Consider the following 23,535-nt stretch of genomic DNA (forward strand, 5'->3'; position numbering starts at 1 on the left):
GGTTAATTCGATAGGGATGCGATTATATTCACGCGCAGTTTGTGGCTCTAAGATGTTTATGGATAATGATATTTTTTCCGTCTGTTTCGAAGTATCGAGTAGAGTCTAATGAAAAGCAAGTACCTAAGAACTCTTCAAAATCAATAAATAATGAATACCACTTGTAAAACTGTCAGTTTTACAGGCAGCTGAAATTAATTGAAATTGTAGCTGAAATTTTAGAGTTCGGTATAAACCTCTCTCAAAGCTTCTTCCCTCATGTAAACTGAAGTACTAACAAAGTGTTTCTTGAAATAGCCTAACATTCCACAGCTATTTTATTTAAAAATTACTTAAGATAGAGTTTACCTTTCTGTATAGATTTTGCTTCGTTTCAATTTATTATGCGATGTGTAAAATTTAAGTTTATATAATTTAAATCAGGATACTTTACTATCTGTACAATTGTGGTAATAAAGGAACCTAAAAAACTCATATTTATTTTGATTACAAACCTTAATTAATTATATTTCATAAAAAAGACCAAAATAATGCAATTTAATTGTTTTCGATTAAACACTGCCATGCCTGGGATACTAAAAAAATCCTCATATTCACGTTATAAGATAATTTTCCAACTTCCCTAGCGTGCCTTCGGGGTGTAGTGGTTCTGCATACTGAGCCGGTATTTCAGAGGTCCGTCGTTCGATTCCCAGCGAAGGCGGTTGCATATTTTTCATCTTTTCTGCTTCCAATTAGCCTAATGACTCTACAAGTGGCGCCCGAACTAAAAGGGTTGTGGATGATGATTCTCCGCACCCAGGATTTGGCGACTAGGTCCCCTAAAACCCTAATCGCCCTTTAAAAAGAGGAGTATATAAGGTAGTTCTTCCACTTCCCTAGCGTGCCTTCGTGGTGTAGTGGCTCTGCACACTAAGCCGGTATTTCAGAGGTCCGTGGTTCAATTCCCGGCGAAGGTGGTTGCATATTTTTCATCTTTTCTGCTTCCAATTAACCTAATGACTCTACAGCGTCATATCAAATCCTGATAACATCTCGTGCTCTGATGATGGGGCCCAAAGAGGACGGCCTGATGATACACTGGAATGTGACATTAAGCACTCGGAAGGATGTTTTGAGGAGATTAAGAGGATATTTCTGGATTTCCTGAGGAGGTAGCAAATATGAGTTCAAATTCTAAAAGCACCTCGTATTTTATCAGCGGGATCTAGAGAGAATGTCCTAAGGAAGTACTACAGTGTGAAACATTATGCAAGTCAGGAGAATGTGTATAGGAGGTTAAAGGTATATTTCGGGTTGTCCTGAGGATGTTATAAGCAGTTCTTTAAAGCCTAACAATATATCGTATTCGGTAGATGGGGCCTAGAGAGGATGTCCTGAGGATATACTGGGATGTGACACTAAGCATTTTGAAGACTGTGTTTAGGAAATTAAAGTTGGAGTATTCTGGAATATCTTGAGGACATATCCGCTCATATCGCGAGCGTCATCTTCAGGATATTCCGAATATATTTTGTGCTATATGGAGAATTTCAAATATGGCGGTTGCATGCAAAACAGAGACTGGTTGGGCAAGTTAATTTCGATGTACGAATCAAGATGATATCATTTTCCAATTAGAGTAGAAGAATAAACTCCAGTGTGATTTTTGAAAAAGACATTAAGAACTAAAATTGGCGAAATTTAAATTTTGTTTCCAAACTTTGATTTTATATTTTATAATCTAGAATTGAAAATATGTTTACATGTTAAATATTATACAATTTTTTTGGAAGCGTCCACTGAAAGGAACCCGCTCCGGGCATGCACTGAAGGTTAGCCAAAGCTTCAGCCTCGTTTGCTTTTAGGTAATTCAGACCTTGATAAATTTCTAATTTCTAACCAATTTATAGGACGCTACGATAACAAAATACAGTCAGGCTGTCATAAAATAACTACCCTTGACTCTGGATGATTTTGTTCTTTTCTGGGGATTGTTACTTGGATGTAGAATTGTGATATCTTTATCAAAGAAAACTTGGTTTCTGTAAGAGATTTTCATTTTAGGAAAGTGGTGACCATAAAATGATTCACTACGTTTTTGCAGTAAAACTTCATGTTTTACATAAACGTTTTACCGCTTCAGAACGTTTTTAAAAAATTATAATTTCTATTCATAATAGCGAAAGTTGATTATCAAAAACCTTCGCTGTTTTGAATGTGAACTGATCAGCTTAACTTCTTTTCAAAACCTTTTAACCTATGCTGTGCACTTCCCAAGACTAATGTTGGGAAACTTTACATGAGAAATTAATTTAATTTATTGCCTACAAATAAAACAAATTTTCCGTAGATTTTTGTTAAAAGTGATTAGCTATTAAAATAAATTTTACTTTGCGTGTAACACTCCTACACATTGGGCAAAGTTTTATTACCTTTAAACATAAAATTAAGTCTAAGTGAAGTAAACAAATTACTCAAAATTCCTTCCATCATGCATTTAGAAAAAAAACATGCTCTGCTCTTGATATTAATACTGCGCTTTTCGAAGTACATTACAGCCTATTTTGAAAACCGTCATATGAAATTCTGGAAACCTAGCTGTAACTGTCTTCATCAAATTTTAATTTTTGAGTCCCAAATCATATACCAATAAACTTTGACAAAAAACCAGAAATATAGAGTTTGAGCAAAGCAACAGAGATCAGTTATTGTAATCTGCCATATAGGCTGTAGGCAAATACACAGAAGGCAATGAAACATTAACACAGAAATCCTGATAAAGTATTAACTCAGACATTCACATTTCTATTTTCTTACAATCTGCAACAAATTAGCCGTTTAACAAAATGGAAAATTTACATCCTTGTTTTGTCTGGACATTACCTTTATATCATTAAAATGCCGCAATTTTTCTTTAAATAGTGAAATAGGAATAGCAAAATATCATATTTTTAAAGCAACCGAAACTTGTTTCTTTAATATTTACTTGGTAATAAAATAGCAAAAATATAACACATTCTTAGGGACTCAACAAATTTCCATAAACTGATTATTATATACTGTACTAGCAGCTTCGCTGCCCACCTTCGTCTGGCTTTTAAATGTACGGGAAAAATGGCTGAAGGGAACACTAAACGTTAAACTTAAAAACTGCGTAGAATTTTACTCTGCAGAACAACTTCATAAAAAAAGTTATTACGTATAACAAAATTACAATGAAATAAGCAATATCCCTTAATACAAATATTAATTATCCTAATAAATAAATTAACCAACTTCCCTTTGCAAATCTTAAGAACTGAAATGGTATAAAGGAGGTTAAGAACTCTGTTTCCTAAAAAAATCACTCAAAACTTTTCAATATCTTAAAGACAGTGAAATGAGCAATAAATAACATAAAAGAATACAAAAGACAAAAAGTTCTGAAATTCTAAGTATAATTAATGATATTTTATCTTATATTTTCAAGAGAAAAAATTACAATGAAATAAGCTATATCCCTTAATACAAATATTAATTATCCTAATAAAACAAATTAACCAACTTTCCGTTGAAGAAAAAAAATCATGCAAGACTTTTCAGTATCTTACAAGTAGTGAAATAAGCAAAATATAACATGAAAGAAATTCAAAAAAACAAAACATTCTGCGCAGAATTTTACTCTGCAGAACAACTTTATCAAAAAAAATCAATAAAAATGCATTATCTATATAAAAAAATGACAATGAAATATGCCAATCTCTTAAAAACAGTGACATAAGAAATACGATGAAAAATTGTTGCCAAACCCATATTTCGAAAAGAATGAAACTATTCAAAATGATGCGATTTCATCAAAAATCTATCAACAACAATAAGAAAGGAAAATTGTTGTCAAAATCACATTTTTAAAGATGTGAGAAGTGTACTCGGAAGCTTCATTTAAAAATTTTTTTTTAATACAAAATATTATCATTTTTCCAAAATTCTTTTTGCAAAAGCAGTCGCAAGGAGGAAAGTTTAAAGTGTCCAAAAATCAAAGAATACTAAACTGTACATTTTTAAAAATAAACTTTTTTAGAAAAAATCCCGTAGAAAAGGTGTTAAGCTCACTTTGTTAAATAAATTCGTATTTGATCGATTTATTGAAACATGAAATTTATTTTAAGTTCGCAAAATAGCTAAGTGCCTACGTTTCATGACGATGGGAAAATGGTGTGTGTAGAGCAAAATCTCGCTTTTCTATAGCCCATTATGTCTCAAAATGACGCGATTTCGTCACAAAATATAAAATTAAAAAAATTCGAATTCAAATTTCGAAAAACTCGCTTCGAGGTGCACTGGCTCTTGTCTAGATGCACCTATGTACTAAATTTCGTAGTAGTGGGTCTATTAGCTTACGCGCAGCGCGAAAAAAAAGACACACGGACAAACTCTTTCTTTTATTATATGTAGAGATACTGTTCTTGAACATGAAATAATTAACCATGTTTATTAATTACAAGAAGAATACGTAAATTGTGTTTTAAACTAAATAATACGTAGTTAGTATTAAAACTGCGAACGCTTCACTTCATTTTATTCATGTATTTTAAGTAAAGAAAAACTTTTGACTCCAGTATTATAAATCTTAACTTAAAATTCACATTATACATATTAATTTATTTTATATCTATTAGTTAGTTCACGCAAAAAGAACCTTGAAAGAGAATTTAATTATATTTAAAGGCCTGTCCGTGAGTATTGCTCCTTGAATATTGTCTTAAATAATATGAGTTGATATAGGGTTTATTTAAATAACACAGTATTCCTCTAGCTTTACCTTAGATTCTAACATAACTTAATTTCATTTTAAAATGTCTTGAGACGAACAAGTGTTTCGATTTGATATAGACTCATAGTGATTGCAGGGCCCACCAGCGGCCGAGCGGTAACGTCGCTGAACATTGGTAGTTCGGTCCGAGGTTCGAATTCCGCGAACGAGCTGGCTGCATGGGTGTTTTCGTGGTTTTTCCCATTTGTAACGTGTATACCAGCCAGTTTCCCTTAAAAAGTCCTCCACGAAGGCATCCCTCCCTTAATGCAGATAGCAATCGAGTGCTTTGCCGTAATCTAATATGCCATACCATACCATAGTGATTGCAAACATATGAGGTAAATAACATACAATTTATCACCCAAAATAAAATAGTAAAACCAAAAATTATTATCTGACGAAACAGGATATGAATTAATCTACTACATTATCTTCTTATTATAATGTACGTCATTTTAGAACTAATTTCTTGAAAAGTGTTCATATAATAATCTATAGCTAATACATAACGATATAATAAACAAAATGTAATTGCAAGTTTTTCAGGAGAGTAAATTTAATATTAACTGTCTATGAATTAAAAAAAATTATCATTATATTAATTCCAAGTCTGAGATAATAAATTATATTTACCTGTAATTCTATATTGTTGCGCATTTCTTTAAGTGCTAATGTAAGTTCCGTCAATGTCCGAGTCAGGAGTTCTTGTTCTAAAAGAAATTATAAAACATAAAAATAAATATATGTTATCTCAAAGTTTCTAAAATGTTAGGAGAAGTGCACAATTTTGTCAATACATAATGCTTAAAATCTCTCTCCATAATCTGTGCAGTTGTTACATGTTTATTTAAAATGCCATTATGTGCTATTTTTTATGCTTTTAATTTAAATGTATGCATTTTTACTTCCTTATACGAAGTAAAAAGGAAGTATTGTAATAGAGAAAAGTTTCAGGCAGCATATTTCAACGAAAATATCCATTTTGACCTCTTTCGAATGCAATTTAACGATGTTTTTGCGTGATATCTGTACGCAAGGACAGAATAAAAGACTCTTTTCCTTCAAAAAAATTACAAAACTGCTTTAAAATGATTTCTGAAGAGAATTTTTCTTGGCGTCTATACGAACGTACGTACGTACGTATCTCGCATAACTCAAAAACGAGTACCCTCAGAACGTTAAAATTTTGTATATAGGACTGCTATAACATGTAGATGTGCACCTCGTATTTTGGTTGCAATCGACCGCACCAAACGTATATAAATATATTTATACATATATCCACTCTGTTACCCGGCTCAGTGATCTCAGTTTCTTTACTCTTATATGTTTGTAAATTGTACATTTTTTGCTTTAAAAATGATTGAATTATGTTGTTCTTATCTTCCGGTTAAGGTTTTTATGCCTTTAGTAAATCAGTATGCAATATTTTTAGAATTATCAACAATTTTAAAGTTGTTTAAGTGCCGCTAAGCCTAATAATTTTTTTGATGGCGGTCATTGCTTGTTTACATTCGAAACAACAGAGTAGTGAATTTGCTGCCAATCTAGAGAAACGTAGGTTTGCAACAACAAAGATAAACGCCTTCATTTATTATTGCGATTTAAATCATGCTTAATCCTTTCTGGAATTTCTTCGAGGAAATATGTGTTTAAGATTTACTTAATTTTTAATAATTTAATTTTTAATAATTAGTAATTTTTAATAGAGTTCTTTTAAGTTTTTATGTATTTTTGCCTTGTCGCGAAGGGAGAACTGAATTAATTGAATGAGAAATACTCAATCTTCTGTGAAAAACTGTTTCTTTTTTGTTTTGTTTGCTTAATTTCTTTTATACATCGTTCTAGCTTTATTATAGTATTTGAATAGAACATGTGCCAACGATTAGATAATTGTTTAAATGATACAAATTTTGTGCATTCTGAGTTATAATACTGTTAAGTGAACCTAGTGCCAGAGTGTCGCTATGGTAAACAAATAGAGTGAATTTTAAAGAGTGCATTTATTCTATTGTGGTTTATGCGCTGTCGGCGAAGTAGATTTAATTCAATCCAATAAGTTTAAACGAAATGCAAGAAAAAATGCGTATAATTTAATATTCCGCACAAAGAAGTTATGTGGTGTACACATCAGGTTTTTATTTCAAGTGTGTGCAATAACATATTTGCTTGCAATTACGACTATAAAAATAGCGTTAAAATATACTGACATAAAATACAGAGGTTTTGTATATCAATGGTAGAATAACTAAGCCGCAGAACACTATAGTCCAGCGGTAGCCAAGCTCCTTGATAGTCCGAGCCATTTTTCAAAATCTGAAATTTTTCGCGAGCCGCAATTAAGTACTTATTTAAAAGGTATGCATAAAAGGTATTAAAAAAATTTTACAGAAATTATATTTATTGAAAACATATAAATAAAAGTGCAAAATATGTGTATTGAATTTAAATATTAAAAATTAAACACATTTATTTTAATTCTTTTGATAATTCTTTAAAATATGGTGAATAATTGGTGACAGCACTTCTCAGTAATTCTTTGGGATGTTGGTTAGTTAATATTGATCGGTATTTGGATTTCACGAATTTTAAAATGGAATAAAATGATTCACATAAGTAAGTTGTTCCGAATATTGAAATAATTCGACAAGCAGCCTTTTTTTTATTTCAGGATACTTCGATTCTGGTACAAATTTCCAAAATTCAGTAATCGGCGTCGATTAATATTTTAATTATAGAGCTTGATCTTCTTGCATTTCTATTAATTCTAATTGTCCAGATGCTTTTTGGGTCATAATTATATTGGAAATGGAAAACTCCACCTTGAATTATGTTAATTTCAAATGGATTCAGAAAAAAATCAGGAGACGATGGACGGAAATGTAATTTGTTACAACGTTGCACTGAGTCTTTCATATTTGTTGTCTGTAATTTAAAAGACATTTTGAAACACATACGGAACGATAATAATTTTTTTAAATATAATAACACAAAAATGAAAAGGGAACTGGGGTACATTTATCGAGAGCCACAAATAATCCTTCAAAGAGCCGCATGTGGCTCGCGAGCAGCAGGTTGGCCACCCCTGCTATAGTCTGTTAGCTTAAAATAGGCATTTCAAGGTCGCGGCGACCTTTTCCGCATTTCGTATCGTAACGTGTGTCATCATCAAACGACAGAGTGAATTATGGAATTTTTAAAAAATAGAAGATTCGATTTCCCCCCTGTAGAAGTTATTGCTAGGTTTATGAGTTATGGCATGGGGAAGAATGGTCTTGAAATGCTTGTTCTGAAGTAATAGGCTATAGCTCATCTCTCAGCAAATGTAAGCACCGGGCTGCATAGTTTTCCCTTGGGTGATCTGATTTTCTTTAAAAAATGAAAGTATCTCTAATAGGCAGATAGCCTTCATGTGGTTTCTAAGATATAACTAATCTTTATATATATAAGTGGCTAAAGTGTGTGCGATAGTTTACTGTTGCCACTGAGAAAAATGAGCGCGGAAATTAAAGTTTCCGCAGTTTTTAATTAATATCTCGGCCGATTAAAGTCGTACAAAGATGAGAACGGTATCGATGGATTCGGAGAATTTTTTGGAATCCGAGGATATGCGTCTCGAATTTCAACTCGGCGCCGTTCCGTAGATATTCGAGAAAAAAGAATTTTGCACGTAACCAAATCCCTGTAATAGGGAAAACCCAAGAAAGAAAGTGGGAAATGTAGGGAAAACGTAGAGAAAAATTAGTTTTTAATTAATATCCCGGCTAATTAAAGTCCCAAGAAGACGCGAATGGTCAAAATGGGGTGCCATGGACCTGCGGAATCCAACGGTGTGCTTCGCTAAGACCGGGAGCCAACCGTTTCGGAGGAGATAGTGTTACTTCACCCCATATATATATATATGCGGCTTAAGTGTCTGTTTGTCGTCGATAGTTTATTAGTTGCTTGCGTAACTGTACTAGCCAATGGGGTGAAGTTGCCACAGCACAGGATTGCCGTTTCAATTGAGACGTAGACAATTTCCTGTAAAACTTGCCTTTGCTGTGACTATCCATAAATTTCAGGGCCAAACGCTTAAGCGTGTCGGCATTTTTTTACCTGAGTCTGTATTTGGACACGGTCAACTTTATGTTGTCTGTTCAAGAGTTCGTGAAAGAACGAACGTAAAATTAAAAATAATGGATGGTCCTCTGCAAGGCGAGCTTACAAATGATGGAAAGATCCACACAAGAAATGTTGTGTGCAAAGAGATCTTTGACATGCGAATTAACATTTCATTTTTTAAATCACCTTTACTGATTGAGCTAGCGGTGGGCTCTTAAGAAATGTACCGCCAGTGGTTTCCTTCATTGCGCTCTAAGCAATTAAGCAAGTAGAAGGGGGAATCCCGTGGGACAGTATGTAAAGGGGAGTCCTCGCCACCTGCCCTGGGTGATTCAGTTTAAATTAGCAGACACCTTTGCACACATCATTTTAATTACAATTTATAATATCTAGAACAGCGGTCATTTCGTATGACCTCCGGGCTTTCTAGTAAATATATAACAGCAGTTTTAGACACTTCATAGACAACTGAAAGAAGCGAAAAGGAGAAAATATTTAATTCAAGTGAGGAAGGCGAATGAAATCCTACTTATCCCCTTAATGCGCCAATAAAAGTCCAAAGAGTGGTCTTTGTTCCGCCAATTATTTTATTCTTAATTTTAAATCAACCTCTTTCTTTAACTCAAAACTGTAGTGGATACATTAAATTGTATTCATATCTGAGAAAAAAAAATCCTTGATTGCATTTACTCGGTTGAGCAAAAATAATTTTGTACCTAAGTTAACTCGGTTGAGCGTATTAAGAGACCCTATACCTCCATCGTGTATATCATTATGTCCCTATTAATATTCTTCCATTATGTCCATATACCTCTATTATGAATCATTATAATTAGGTGGAATACACAATAAACAATATATAATAAATAACAGTATAATTAATTTATCTCGCTAATTATCCAAAGTGTACATGCATGTTTTTATGTATTTCTCACCAAATTTTATTACGCCTTCAAACATTTTTTAGAATTATTTTCAGCTTCAGGTCTCAGATGCTGGACAACGGAATCGTTCTTGAACTTGGACAACGGACAACGAAATGGTGCTTGGCATTATATGCCGTATTAACACAAAGGCCCGATTAAAACATTCTTGAAAGGCTAAGTACAGCATTTTTAAGAGATCTTCAAGTTCACCTTTCTTAATTTTTATCAGGATTTTATAAGAGATTACCAAATGATTCGGAGGATCCTTAAAATTTCTCTAAATCTCGTCAACTACACTGTTTTCAAGTGTTTGCATGAAATGAAATAATTCTGCTTCATTACCTTAAGCCAGCGTTTCTCAGACTTTTTCAAGTGGGGTACAATTTTATAAATTAGAATATTTTATCACCCTACTCTTGACTCTGTATCGTCCATTTTCTCAAAAAACCCAGGGAAAAGACCTCCCTGCTTTAGTTTCACCATGCTTGTAATATTTGATTTTAATGGTCGGTCATAAATTTTCGCACTGCTGATAGCTTTTTGTGCCAAACCCAGAAAGAGTCAGAGCTAAATCTTCCAATACGTCCTTAAACTTCCAGTACCTTTAAAAATCTTCCATTTAAGGAGGTATTATCTCTTCTGGCCTCTGCCTCTAAACTTCAGTACCTTTAAAAATCTTCCATTTAAGGGGTATTACCTCTTCTAGCTTCTGCCGGGAGAAGAGGACTCGTTCCGCTTGTCATGGGTATCGGTCAGTTGCGAATAGTTTGGAATTCGAACGGGAAGGAGATGGATGCGTGGTTTCTCTCGCTGTGGTTCGCTGTTTCTCTCTCCGTTGTAAAAAAGATGTATTTTTAATTTTTTTAAATGTATCTACTCTACATAGTTTAGTTACATAACCTATGTTACTACCAGTATACTTATATTTTTAAAATACAATTAATTCAAGTTCATTTAATTTTAATATCGGTAAAGAAATTGAGGAAAGAAATTTTATGTATTTTTTAATAATTCAAGGCTATTAGAGTTTGGTTAATTTTTACCTTATTAACAAAACTGAATAAATGTTGATACTCACATTAATGAGAAGCATGCGTCTGCTGATTCTTGTTCTATATTTGGAGGTATGTTGATAAGCTTAAGACCGAGATCGACACATATTATCAAATCCATACCGATACTTTGTTTTTACGTAAGTTAACGGTGTTTACTTGTTTTTACTTGAATTAATGGTAATACTTTTTCATTTGAGTTACTTGAGTCAGTGAGTTAGTTACTTAAGTAGTTTACCCTTTCTCACACAGATAAATAGATACAAACGGAAGTATATTTTTTAAAGCAGCATTGTACAGTTCACTATATTCTGTTTATTTCGGATAATTACGATCACAAATTACCCATACCTTCTGTTTGGAATTTCATTTTGAGTCTTATATCATTCAAGAGTTCAGTTAACTGTTTTTTTTTTTTTTTTCATTTAATGATAGTTTGTTTTATTCGAAACTGCAATGGAAAGGATGAAGGACCCATGAAAATTCGTTACATTTACCACTTGAAAATAATGTCAAATTGTGACCGCAGAGTTTCGAGATGCGAGCATATATTATTGTAAAATTCTTTTCAGAAAAGGATATAATTTTCTAACCCAATAAGGCTGTAATTCCAATAAGCATGTAATTTTCTTTCCAACAAGATTATAATTTTCTTCCAGTAAGAATATAATTATTTTCGACCAAAAAGGATTTTAAGTTTGGGAATGATGTAATATTTCTTTGTTTTACACTGCTAACCTACAAATCTAATTTCCTCTCAACCCCTCTATAGTTTCTCATCAGTACTGGTAACAGTGAAAGAATTGCGTCGTAGGCAAACAGAATCGTTCAGAGCATTTAGGGTATTTACGAATAAAGGTGTAATTTTCTTTCCAATAAGAATATAATCTTCTTCCAATAAAAAGTAAGAATAGAGCAGGCATTCGGTAATCGTCCGCCTTCTGTATAATTTCCAACAAAAAATGAAAGCTATAATTAGAGTGGGTAGACCATATGTAAGGTAATCTGTAATAAATTCTCTAAAATACCTGACTGAAAGAGTGCTTTAAAACATAATGTTTCAGAGATAATGCAAAGGTATGGAATTTCCTGGATACACTGAGTATGCTTCCAAAGGAATGATCAACATTCCACAAACATAAATGTCAGACCACAAACATAAATGTACTCGTAAATGTGTAGAAAACGTGTAGAAGGAGTTCTTCTATGAGATCTCTGTCTGTTATGAGTTATTTTTATGAGATTTCTGATTAATGACCATACTATAAAAACAGATGCTGAATTCTAGGCTGGTGTGGTCACTAAAAGATGAAAAGAAATTAATCCTGAAATTTCTATTTCGTACATCATTATAATATATGACTTCTGTGCCTGTCGAACTAAAAAATAACTAGTCTTTTTTCTTCTTTTTTACTTCCTTGTACAAAGTAAAAAGGAAGTATTGTAATCGCGAAAAGTTTCAGGCAGCATATTTCAACGAAAATATCCATTTTGACCGCTATCGAATGCAATTTAACGATGTTTTTGCGTGATATCTATACGTAAGAACAGAATAAAAGACTCTTTTCCTCCAAAAAAATTACAAAACTGCTTTAAAATGAATTCTGAAGAGAATTTTTCGTAGCGTCTATACGAACGTAAGTACGTATGAACGTATGTACGTAAGTTACGTTCGTACGTATGAACGTATGTACGTAAATTATGCGAGTACCCACGTATCTCGCATAACTCAAAAACGAGTATCCCCATAACGTTGAAATTTTGTATATAGGACTGCTATAACATGTAGATGTGCACCTCGTATTTTGGTTGCAATCGGCCGCACCAAACGTATATAAATATATTTATATATATATCCACTCACCTGGCTCCACCCGGCTCAGTGATCTCAGTTTCTTTACTCTTATATGTTTGTAAATTGTACATTTTTTGCTTTAAAATTATTGAATTATGTTGTTTTTATCTTCCGGTTAAGGATTTTATGCCTTTAGTAAATCTGTGTGCAATATTTTTAGAATTATCAGCAATTTTAAAGTTGTTTAATTGCCGCTAAGCCTGTTTTTAATAGCGGCCATTGATGTTTACATTTGAAACAGGAGACTAGTGGATTTGTTGCCAATCTAGAGAAACGTAGCTTCGCAACAACAAAGATAACGCCTTCATTTATTATTGCCAATTAAATCATGCTTAATCCTTTCTGGAATTCTTTCGAGGAAATAAGTGTTTAAGATTTACTTCGTAATTTTTAATATAGATATTTTGAGTTTTTATGTATTTTTGCCTTCTCGCGAAGTGAGAACTGAATTAATTGAATGAGAAATACTCAATCGTCTGGGAAAAACTGTTTCTTTTTTGTTTTGTTTGCTTAATTGCTTTTATACGTCGTTCTAGCTTTATTATAGTATTTCAATAGAACATGTGGCAACGATTAGATAATTCTGTTCTTTAAATGATATAAATTTTGTGCATTATGAGTTATAATATGAACGAAATATAATACTATTAAGTGAATCTAGCCCCAGAGTGTCGCTATGGTAAACAAATACTAGAGTGAATTTTAAAGAATGCATTTATTCTATTGTGGTTTATGCGTTGTCGGCGAAGTAGATTTAATTCAATCCAATAAGTTTAAATGAAATGCAAGAAAAATTGTGTATAATTTAATATTGTGTATAAAGAAGTCATGTGGTGTACACATTAGATTTTTTATTTTTTAATATGCAGTTTATTTGATGACAGAAATGTGCTTGAATACTTAAATTAGTTAAAGACTACAACTGACAGAATTCATGTAATGGCATTATTCTTCCAAAGCAAAGAGATAATTCACCTTTCAACATATAATTTAATATTTCAAATGTTATGAGTTAACACAAGCCTATATTTCTTCTTTAATTAGAAATGAAATTTAAAATAATTCTCATTGATGTGGACCTATTAGCACACAGTAAATACAATAATGCTCTCAACTTACCTCTTACATTATAATAGACTTCGTAATCTGGTTGGGTGCTTTGGGCTGCCTGTCTCACGTGACATCCACTAAGCTCAAGGGCTCTCTGCCAAGACACTCCGGTTAAAATAGTGACATTCATTTTTCTGTCTCGCTCCTAAATTTTTGGAAAACAATTGAAGAAGATGCATTTCAGAATTATGCGCTAAAACGTAACTACTTGAAATTGCTAAGCAGTAGTTAAATACATAAGAACATTTAACAGTGTTATAACTTATCATAAACGCCCTTTTCCAGTCACATAAATCCGAAAAACAAAAGCATATGATGAAACATTTCAGTAGTATATGTTCAAAACAAGCCGTTTTAGTATTGCTGTAAACACTGCATTGACACCTATAAAAGACAGCAATGCTAGCTGCCGTTATGTTGGACCAAGGGGCGGATCCTGGAGAAGGCCTTGAACGTTTGTAAGTATATAATGTATGCGGGGCATGAGCAGACGTAAAATACTAGCAGAGAATCTTCGCTAGAGGTTAGTGGTGGGGGAAAAGCAGAGCAAGACACTCAGGTCTGTATCATCAAAACTAGCACGGATTTCCCCCTTTCTCACGAATGTAATTCGGTCGCCCCTCGTGGTAGCAATTGGGTGCTGGTCGTTCTTAATGAATGCACTAAGTGTGCGGCCCTTTGGAACAAGGCCAGCATATTGTTTTAGATGCTTTAAGCACTTGAAAAGTAGTAACTAATCACTGACCAAAACAAATCAGATTCCTTAGAAAACATTAGCCCAAATATGAGTTCCATATGTATTCCTTTTAATGATTACTGTTTTAATTAATTTCTTTCTTATATGGGAATTTAGGTCCCCAAGGTTTCAAATCGGGCCTATATCCGCGTATACCGAAGACACTAATTGGAAAAGTCATCTTCAAAATGGTTACATACGGAACAGCGATGACTACCATCTCTTGGCCGCGCTCTCATCTAAAGTACCAAGTGAAGACAATAGCACTGGTAACAAAAATGGGACTCAGACACCACATAGGATGAGAACACACAATTTCTTCCAAAATGTTTCAGAGAAATTAGCAAGTTCCAACTCATTTCTTACTCAGTATATAACAGGTTATGGCCCCTTCCCCGCATATTTCTTCAATGGAAACATTTCTTCTTCTAATATTTGCATACGTGGGTCACTGGGAGACTCAGACCATTAGGTCTTCCAATATCCAATGAACAGAGAATTTCATCTGAAACATCGTCAAAATACATATTGGATATTTAAAAGACTTGTAGAGCCATTTGGTTACTGCGAAGCAGGAGACATGAAAAACCTGCAATGCCCCCGTCGGGATTCGAACCTGGACCTCTCGAATATGCGCCAAGTGTGTTGACCATTACACCACGCTAAAAAGGCAGGAGAAATACCTTATAAACTTTCGTGGCTGGCTTAGAAAAGCCATAAGGCGAGCTTGGGCTTGCCAGGAGAATGGACCGCGCCATACCTACATACGCCGTAGACTTATCACTAAAACTCCAGCGTTAATCAACAAAATCATGAACAAACAAAAAAGTGAAGGCACGATCTAGTGTCATGTTACATAAAGAGTGAAGGCACGATCTAGTGTCATGTTACATAAAGAGTGAAGGCACGATCTAGTGTCATGTTACATAAACTGCTACTACTAATAACATCGCTGACTGTTACAATAGTTTTTAATTGCAATATGGTCTTAGGACTGTATTCACAGCTGTATCGTATTTTATTCATAATTGATTACATTAAGATCGGATTATTTATTCAAAGTTATTTGTATCAAAATAGTATTTAAGGCTATAATTCATAAGGTGTTTCTCCCACTTTCCTACCGTCCTTCGTGGTGTAGTGGATCTGCACGCTGGGCCTGTATTCCAGAGGTCCGTGGTTCCATTCCCGGCGAAGGTGGTTGCATATTTTTCCTCTTTTTTGCTTCCAATTAATCTAATGATTCTACAAGTGGCGCCCGAACTAAAAAGGTTGTGGATGATGATTCTCCGCACCCAGGATTTGGCGACTAGGTCCCCTAAAACCCTAGTCGCCCTTTAAGAAGGGGAGTATATAAGGTATTTCTCCCACTTCCCTAGCGCGCCTTCGTGGTGTAACGGTAGCACGCTGGGCCGGTATTCCAGAGGTCCGTGGTTCGATTCCCGGCGAAGGCGTTTGCATATTTTTCATCTTTTCTGCTTCCAATTAACCTAATGACTCTACAAGTGGCGCCCGAGCTAAAAGGGCTGTGGATAATGATTCTCCACACCCAGGATTTGGCGACTAGGTCCCCTAAAATCCTAGTCGCCCTTTGAAAAGGGGAGTATATAAGGTGTTTCTCCCACTTTCCCAGCGTCCTTCGTGGCGTAGTGGTTCTGCACGCTGGGCCAGTATCCAGAGTTCCGTGGCTTGCGAAGACGATTGCTAACTTTTCATCTTGCCTGCTTCCAAAAATACCTAATGGCTCTACAAATTAGCACTGAATTTAAGACTGCATTGTTTTAGGACTAAGTTTTACGTATTACCGTACACGTAAGAACGGATTAACTTGAACAGTATTCCATAAAAACATTAACTGATAAATTAATGTAGTAATATGCAAAGATATTCATTAATTGCACCCGCGTGAAGAAAAAGTGTAATATTCATAACACATTATGTTTATTCACACATATGTTTTACTTAGTAGCGGCACTCGGTGTAAACTATGATAATCATAAAATCACTCAGGTACTAACTACTAGAATAGCCTGAACTTGATTTCCATACATCAAATAATATTATATGTGAATTTACGCCAAAGTAGTTAAATTATCCAAACTATTACACAGCACGCTCGAAAGCTTTCTTAAACTTCATGCAGTGAATGAAATTCATAATCATTTTGTGCGAGTAAATAATATTATTATAGCTATAATCTTCATGAAATAAACAAATTGTGTCACAAATAAGTATATAAGTAATATTTAATATCAACTCTAAAAGAAAGATTAATATTATGTTTCCCATGAAAATCATTTGAGTAATTTCTACGCAATCCACTGTTTTCTCCTACAAGTTTGCAACTGTTGCTCAGATTGCTTGATAGACTATTGTCATAACAAGCACTGACTAACCACATGAGGGATTTGGGACAATTGTTGACCTAACGTATTCTATTCCATTCAATATTAGACCTCGCTATTGACGCAATCGACGTGGTTGTCAGGAGCATCTTCATACAGCGTTAATAGCAAATTGGATTTCAGCCTCCTAGACTGCTCCTTTATTCAGTGGAAGACGTCCAAGTGTACTCTTGAACAAAGACTCAGCTGATGGTGGCATGAATAAGTAAGTTAAGGGTAATGAAATTTGCAAACTGCTTTGAGATATTGCCTGAAAAACATTCAGAATTGTTTTTATGTTGTTAGACTATTAAGAATTTGTTATAGACATAATAATGCTAATATCACAGCAAACTAATAGCACATATTTAATATGCTAAGAGCCTTATTGTATTATTTGAAAGAAGGCCGAATGTGTGAAAATATTCAAAGGGTTAAAGAACAGATTTTGTTTCGTTTTTCACTTTGATATTTATAATTATGTAAACCCGTAAACAAACATATTTAAGTTTTGCATTCGATTTCTTTACCCTTAGAGAAGCAACTGATGAAAATACAAATTTATTACATTTTTAAGGAATAACTTTCTTCTTCTCTTGCCCATTGAATTTTATAAACAATCTTAATGGTACAGTTCGACCGCCTTAGTCGCGACCATAAGCACAAAAGCGCATGCGCCTTTTCGAATGATTTATTCTCAATATAGTGTGGAAAAATAAAGATGGAATCATGTCGTAAGGATTTTTTTCTGTTCTTATTTATTCTCTGTTTATTTCCACGATATTAAGCCTTATTGTATTATTTGAAAGAAGGCCGAATGTGTGAAAATATTCAAAGGATTAAAGAACAGATTTTGTTTCGTTTTTCACTTTGATATTTATAATTATGTAAACCCGTAAACAAACATATTTAAGTTTTGCATTCGATTTCTTTACCCTTAGAGAAGCAATTGATGAAAATACAAATTTATTACATTTTTAAGGAATAACTTTCTTCTTCTCTTGCCCATTGAATTTTATAAACAATCTTAATGGTACAGTTCGACCGCCTTAGTCGCGACCATAAGCACAAAAGCGCATGCGCCTTTTCGAATGATTTATTCTTAATATAGTGTGGAAAAATCAAGATGGAATCATGTCGTAAGGATTTTTTCTGTTCTTATTTATTCTCTGTTTATTTCCACGATATTCAAAGGGCGAAGACTTACGCGAGCGGTGTAACACCAAGGAAGCATTTAGAATTAAATGCTGTCAAAATAACTAAACAAGTTTAATAATTAATTAGGGTACGTTCAATATGTGTTTGGTTAAAGTAATTATTCTTATTCCTATTATTATTATATTTTTCTAAACATGATATATTAGATGGTACTTTTCCGTTTTGCCGGCGCAAGCGATAAAATCGCCAATAATGGTACAACCGATGCCAAACGGAATATTCTCGCTGGTAACCTTTTAAGCCTCATTTTTAAAACAAGTCGCAACTTTTTCTTATCAGATTGATTGTTTCTTTCAATACTGGCATATAATTACATAGAATTTTTATCAGATAGTTCAGTTTTATGTCTCAGGCCATTTTCGGTAATTAAGTCAATTAGGATGCAATCACAGCGCTTAACCCGAAGCCGAAAATATAGAAAAGGTAAAGTCAAGGGTTAAATTCATCAATTCTAACGAGAATGCATTAGCGAAGTAAAGCACTCCGGTTTTACATAATTTCTGAGTAAGCTATTCGTACGAATTGAAATATTTCTTGCATTTAAACTTGTGTTCCAAATTAAGATTTAACGTGAAATTAATGTAGATAATTACTGAGAGCATTAGATTTTTGTAGAGTAGTTTACGTGAGATGAGATCGCTTGGGGTCACTTGATATAAACCGGCGAATCACGATGTTGAACCATGAAAGCATAGTAAATTCTTAAATTAATGTCTTTTTACAAATTTATTGTCTTTATTTATTGGCTTTTTATAAATTTTTAAGCGATATCAAAAGGTTTATGCCTTCAAAAAAAATTCTTAGAACTAACATTTTTTTAATATTTTTTATGTGTATACTGTGTGTTGTCGCCAATAAAGTCTGCTTGGCGAAACGGAAAAGTACCGATTAGATTAATCCATAAGAAGGTTCGCTAACTGGATCTGCTAACCACTTACACCGCGAAAGTGCGCAAAAGAGAACGTGATAATTCCTTACCCGCTCTGCTGAATAGTTAAAACGATAACAATTATTATAAACTGAGTCCATGTTTCGAATTTTTAGCATGTAATATAATACGTTGTACTAATGTTAGCATGTAATGTAAATACGAGCATATCTCTCTTGGAACACCTTCTCAAAACATCGTTTTTTTGGACATCTTGCGTAAGTAATTACCTAGCTTACCCCCCATTTTAAAATTACAAAGAAAGATATTTATATAAGATTATATTCGTAATAACAAAGGATACATAAAGAGATCAAAAAACGAGTTTTATTTAAGATGAAAATTCATAAGGTTTACTTTGCAAAAAAAGGAGAGGGGACAATTCCACAACTCCCCTTCTACTGGCCTGATTGACAAAATTTAACTTGCGTTTTCCACGCGTCGAAATTGCGACTTCGGATATGTATTAGATTTATATATAGCACTGTTCTAACGTAGGTATTTTAACACAGAATTCGATTTTTCCTGAAATGACATACTGGTTTTTTTCTATTCTTTGATTCTAGGACTCAAATTATGCCAAGTTTGGTATGGCAAGTGCCAAGTTTGGTAAAAAACGCATGAATAATTTTTGAAAAGTAAATTCCTTAATGCTGATTGAATTTGGTATATATCTATTCATATTTCTTTTTTAATTAAGCTTACTTGATTTCTCCTTTCACAATTCGAAGTTTAGGTTGGATCCAAACAAAATTCGGAGATATTTTCTGATTCCTTTTTTAAATTTGTACTTTTTAATAATTTTTAGAAATTTTTCGAAAAGCTTTTTCTATTATGACTTCTAAATTTTTTACCATCATCTTAATGTAGATATATTTCTAAGCATACCTGCAAAACATTAGAGTTTTTTTTATTCAAAATTTCCTAAGATAAACGTGAATTTAGATATTGGTGCATTTTGAAATTCGGATTCTTTGTTTCAAGCAATAATAACACAAAAATGTGTTTATGGACTTTAACGGCATAATTGTTTTTTGGCGCAGATTGGAAAAGCGTGCCAAGATAAATTTTTTAATTTTTTGCCAAGTTTCTCTCTAAATTTTACAAAATTTAATATTTAGACATAACTAGAGCCTTAGAATCTAAATATGAAAAAATTCGATATGTCATTTCTGAAGGAATCCGATTTTATGTCGGGGTACTATTCTGTTTTGAGATCCGTAAAAAAATTGCAAGGAAAATGTATGCGCAAAAGCGCCAAATCTAGCGTACGCGTTGATTTCAGATTGCGTAAGTTTATACAGTTCTATATTTCTTAAGACGCCATTAAAATGCTAGTTTAATTTTAAATCATTTTTTGATATCTTATGGATTTAACAATTTGGGAATTGCCCATGACGAAAAGTCGGCAATACAATTTTGGGTAAAGTGCAGAATCACCCACTGCTTGATGCGTTTTTAAGAATTGCACATACTCGGTATCCATGTGCACATCGACCAATTTTCACTTAAAAAAATCCAAGAATTGCACAAAAATGGCACTGCGCACACCTTTGACTTTATCTATGTACACATCGACCTATTTTCACTTAAAAAGTAAAAGAAAATTAACAAAAATCCAATTGTTTTTACCCTTGTAAAAAGCGGCAAACAAATAAGTGAGCGATTCTGCACTTTACCGAGAATATTTTCAAAGAAAAGGCATCATTCATTATAGAAAATTACGTTTATACAACCAACGAGATGAAATTATGCTTTAGCGATAAGTCGGTAGCGAAAAAGCGATGCAGGCATCCATTCAGTTATGTTTAGCAAATTTTATATAAATTATAATAATGATCTGAAATAGTTATGCTCTTATGCTTCCATTCAGTCATGTTTAGCCTTTTTCATATAAATTATAATAATAAAAAATATTATATGAAATTAACCTTTCATCTAAATTAAAACATCAATCTTAGATAGTTATTTACTATTATACTTTCTTTCTTACCGCAATTATTAGGGTTCTCGTAATTCTTTTTTGCAGCATTGGCATCAACGATAATTTGGAGATTTTTTACGGCCCTCGAAACCGACCGAACAAGGCTTATATGTATAAATCTAACACATATCCTAAATCTCGCTTCTGAAACAGGAAAAACGCAAGTTAAATTTCTTCAAACGGCCCAATAGAAGGGCAGATACAGAATTTTTTTTTTTTTTTTTTTTTTTTTTTTTTTGTCTATATGCAGAGTGTTACCCGTTTTTATTCAGAATGTTCATACATTTTTTATGAGAAGCATCCTAACGTTAAAAAAGATAACAGTTAAGGCATACAACTAAATCCTTCAATACCCATTGAACGCTTTTGTTAAGGCACTAACTCTAAATCAGAAAACAGTTAACAATGATAACATTCCCATGTAATACTAACAAGAGAAAAGAATTCCTTGTAAATAATGCCGGTTCGTAATCTATTCCTGATGCATGTACAGTTGCTTTCCCTGTAAAGTCTTTTGTAAGCGTGAAGCAAGGTAAGAAGCTATGAACCTTGAAGAGGGTCACTGTCCTCGTTTACATCTTTAAAATGGTAAAGATCGAAACATTGCGCAAGGCGTCGGTGGTATAACGGTTAGCATAGCTGCCTTCCAAGCAGTTGACCCGGGTTCGACTCCCGGCCGACGCAGAATTTGCTTTTTTGAAAATAAAATAATAATCAATGTTAAAAATTAATTACATATTTTTTAATATTCCTTTTTAATAGAAAGATTCAGGAATTTTTTAAGGTTTGTCTTTCTAATAAGGAAAATGGCTACAATTTTAATGTACTACCTTAAGCGAACATATCGAAGTTTCCCATTTTTTTTTAATAAAAATTTCATTTTACTGTACATTTTTATTTCAGATTAAGGATAGCGCAAATTATAAATATAATTTTCTTTATATCTCAAAGTATTAATTCTTTAAAATTATATATAAAAATGTTATATCTTATTAGTTTGTGTTGCTGAACACTTATTCAGTATTTTGTTTACAGGCTAATTAATTTTTTAAAGAAACATTATTTCTGAGATTGAACTTTTATTCGACTTTTATTGACTCCGACGCATTCTGAAGTGGTAAGTTTTTTACACATCTGTGATATTAAGGAATATTAATGTCACAAAAACTCTAATGTGGATACCACATAACTTCTTATAACCCTATCTAAATACACACATTTTTTGTTACATTTAGTTGAATCTTATTTCCTCGAATTATTCTAAATTAACAGATTCCTCAAGGCAAGTTGAAAAGTGCGTCAGAAACTGCCAATTTTGAAATTAAATTTTACGGTCAATGTGTGTCACATGGATTTCAAACTTCTGTTTTTTTTTTTTTTTTTTTTTTTTTTTTTTTAAGGTCTAAAGAGGCAATTTTTTCGTTTTGGCATATTATGTTATAAACGGTGAATTTTTCAAATTGTTACCACCTAATATTGGAGCCCCTGTACTATATTTAAAGAAATTAAATAATGAAGAATCTGCATGAATATATGCATGTTTCTCGCATTGTGGTAAAACAACGGTAGCTTTAGCCATCAAAATTTGAATAACGTAATCTTCCATAGAATATGGGCATGTGGAAGCCCTAATTTAAATTTGAAATTTGTTTTATTATCGACTTCATATTTTGTAATACTTCAACAAATATTTTGTTAACAAACCAAACGATTTCAAAGCGAGCAATAGCAACACCGTACAGGGGGGTGACATTTTTATTTCCAGCGCACGATGCTCATTTTAAAATTATTTTGCGATATTGCTGTTGAACTGAAGTTTATTGTTTCAGTGCGAAAAACATGATATTTAAAAAATAAAGGTAACACACAAAACGTTGAAAAAAAATGCCCCTTTGGACTTAATTTAAAATCTGAAAACTTTCATATTTCTAATTTTTTTTAATCATAACGAGTATAAATCTTTTCTAAATGTAACTATAGGAAAAGGGAAAGCGCATTGAAATTTAGATTTCGTCATTTGTCCAAAATTAATTACTTTTTAATCTGACACTGCCAAAAAAGGAATATTTCCGCCGTTTGAAACACCTCTGTAATTGGAAGTGTACGACGAACGATTGCGAAAACAAAAACCAGGTAACATTTTTAATCCTTTCCCGCACGCTACCTTTTAAAATCGGAGTTTTGATTTAAAAAAAGGTAGGCAGTCTAATTAGGCCTAGAGAGTACACAAGTAAAATTTTGTGAAGATAGCACTTATCGTTTTAATTCTGTGGGTGGGCCCAAACTGGGCATACCGATTGAATAGAGCTTCAAAAAGAAACGAAAAAACGAGCATTTTTGTCAAAGAACTGACCGATGAGATGCGGAGCAACAAAGAATACAGATTCTTAGTTGTCCTAGATTATCGGTGAGCCCGGTCTGGGCACACCTAAGGTTCACCGTTTGATTTTAGGCAAGATTT

The 23,535-nt window shown here is 33.2% G+C and overlaps 1 protein-coding gene and 1 non-coding gene across 2 annotated transcripts in view; one reads left to right on the forward strand and one right to left on the reverse strand.

Annotated features, from left to right (window-relative positions):
* The window catches only part of LOC118205901 (cartilage oligomeric matrix protein-like), a 242,136-nt gene that overhangs the window by 126,381 nt on the left and 92,220 nt on the right, over positions 1-23,535 (reverse strand). The window contains exons 4-5 of the mRNA XM_035378174.2: positions 13,834-13,969; positions 5,411-5,487 (exon numbers count right to left, since the gene is read on the reverse strand). Of these exons, the coding sequence (XP_035234065.1) occupies positions 5,411-5,487; positions 13,834-13,969 (213 nt within the window). The remainder of the gene's footprint in view (positions 1-5,410; positions 5,488-13,833; positions 13,970-23,535) is intronic.
* On the forward strand, positions 21,687-21,758 carry TRNAG-UCC (transfer RNA glycine (anticodon UCC)). The gene has a single exon. It is a non-coding gene; the product is annotated as a tRNA-Gly (tRNA).

This window comes from Stegodyphus dumicola, chromosome 6, assembly GCF_044657685.1.
Source record: "Stegodyphus dumicola isolate Sdum_Otavi_A_Nest chromosome 6, ASM4465768v1".
NCBI lineage: Eukaryota > Metazoa > Arthropoda > Arachnida > Araneae > Eresidae > Stegodyphus > Stegodyphus dumicola.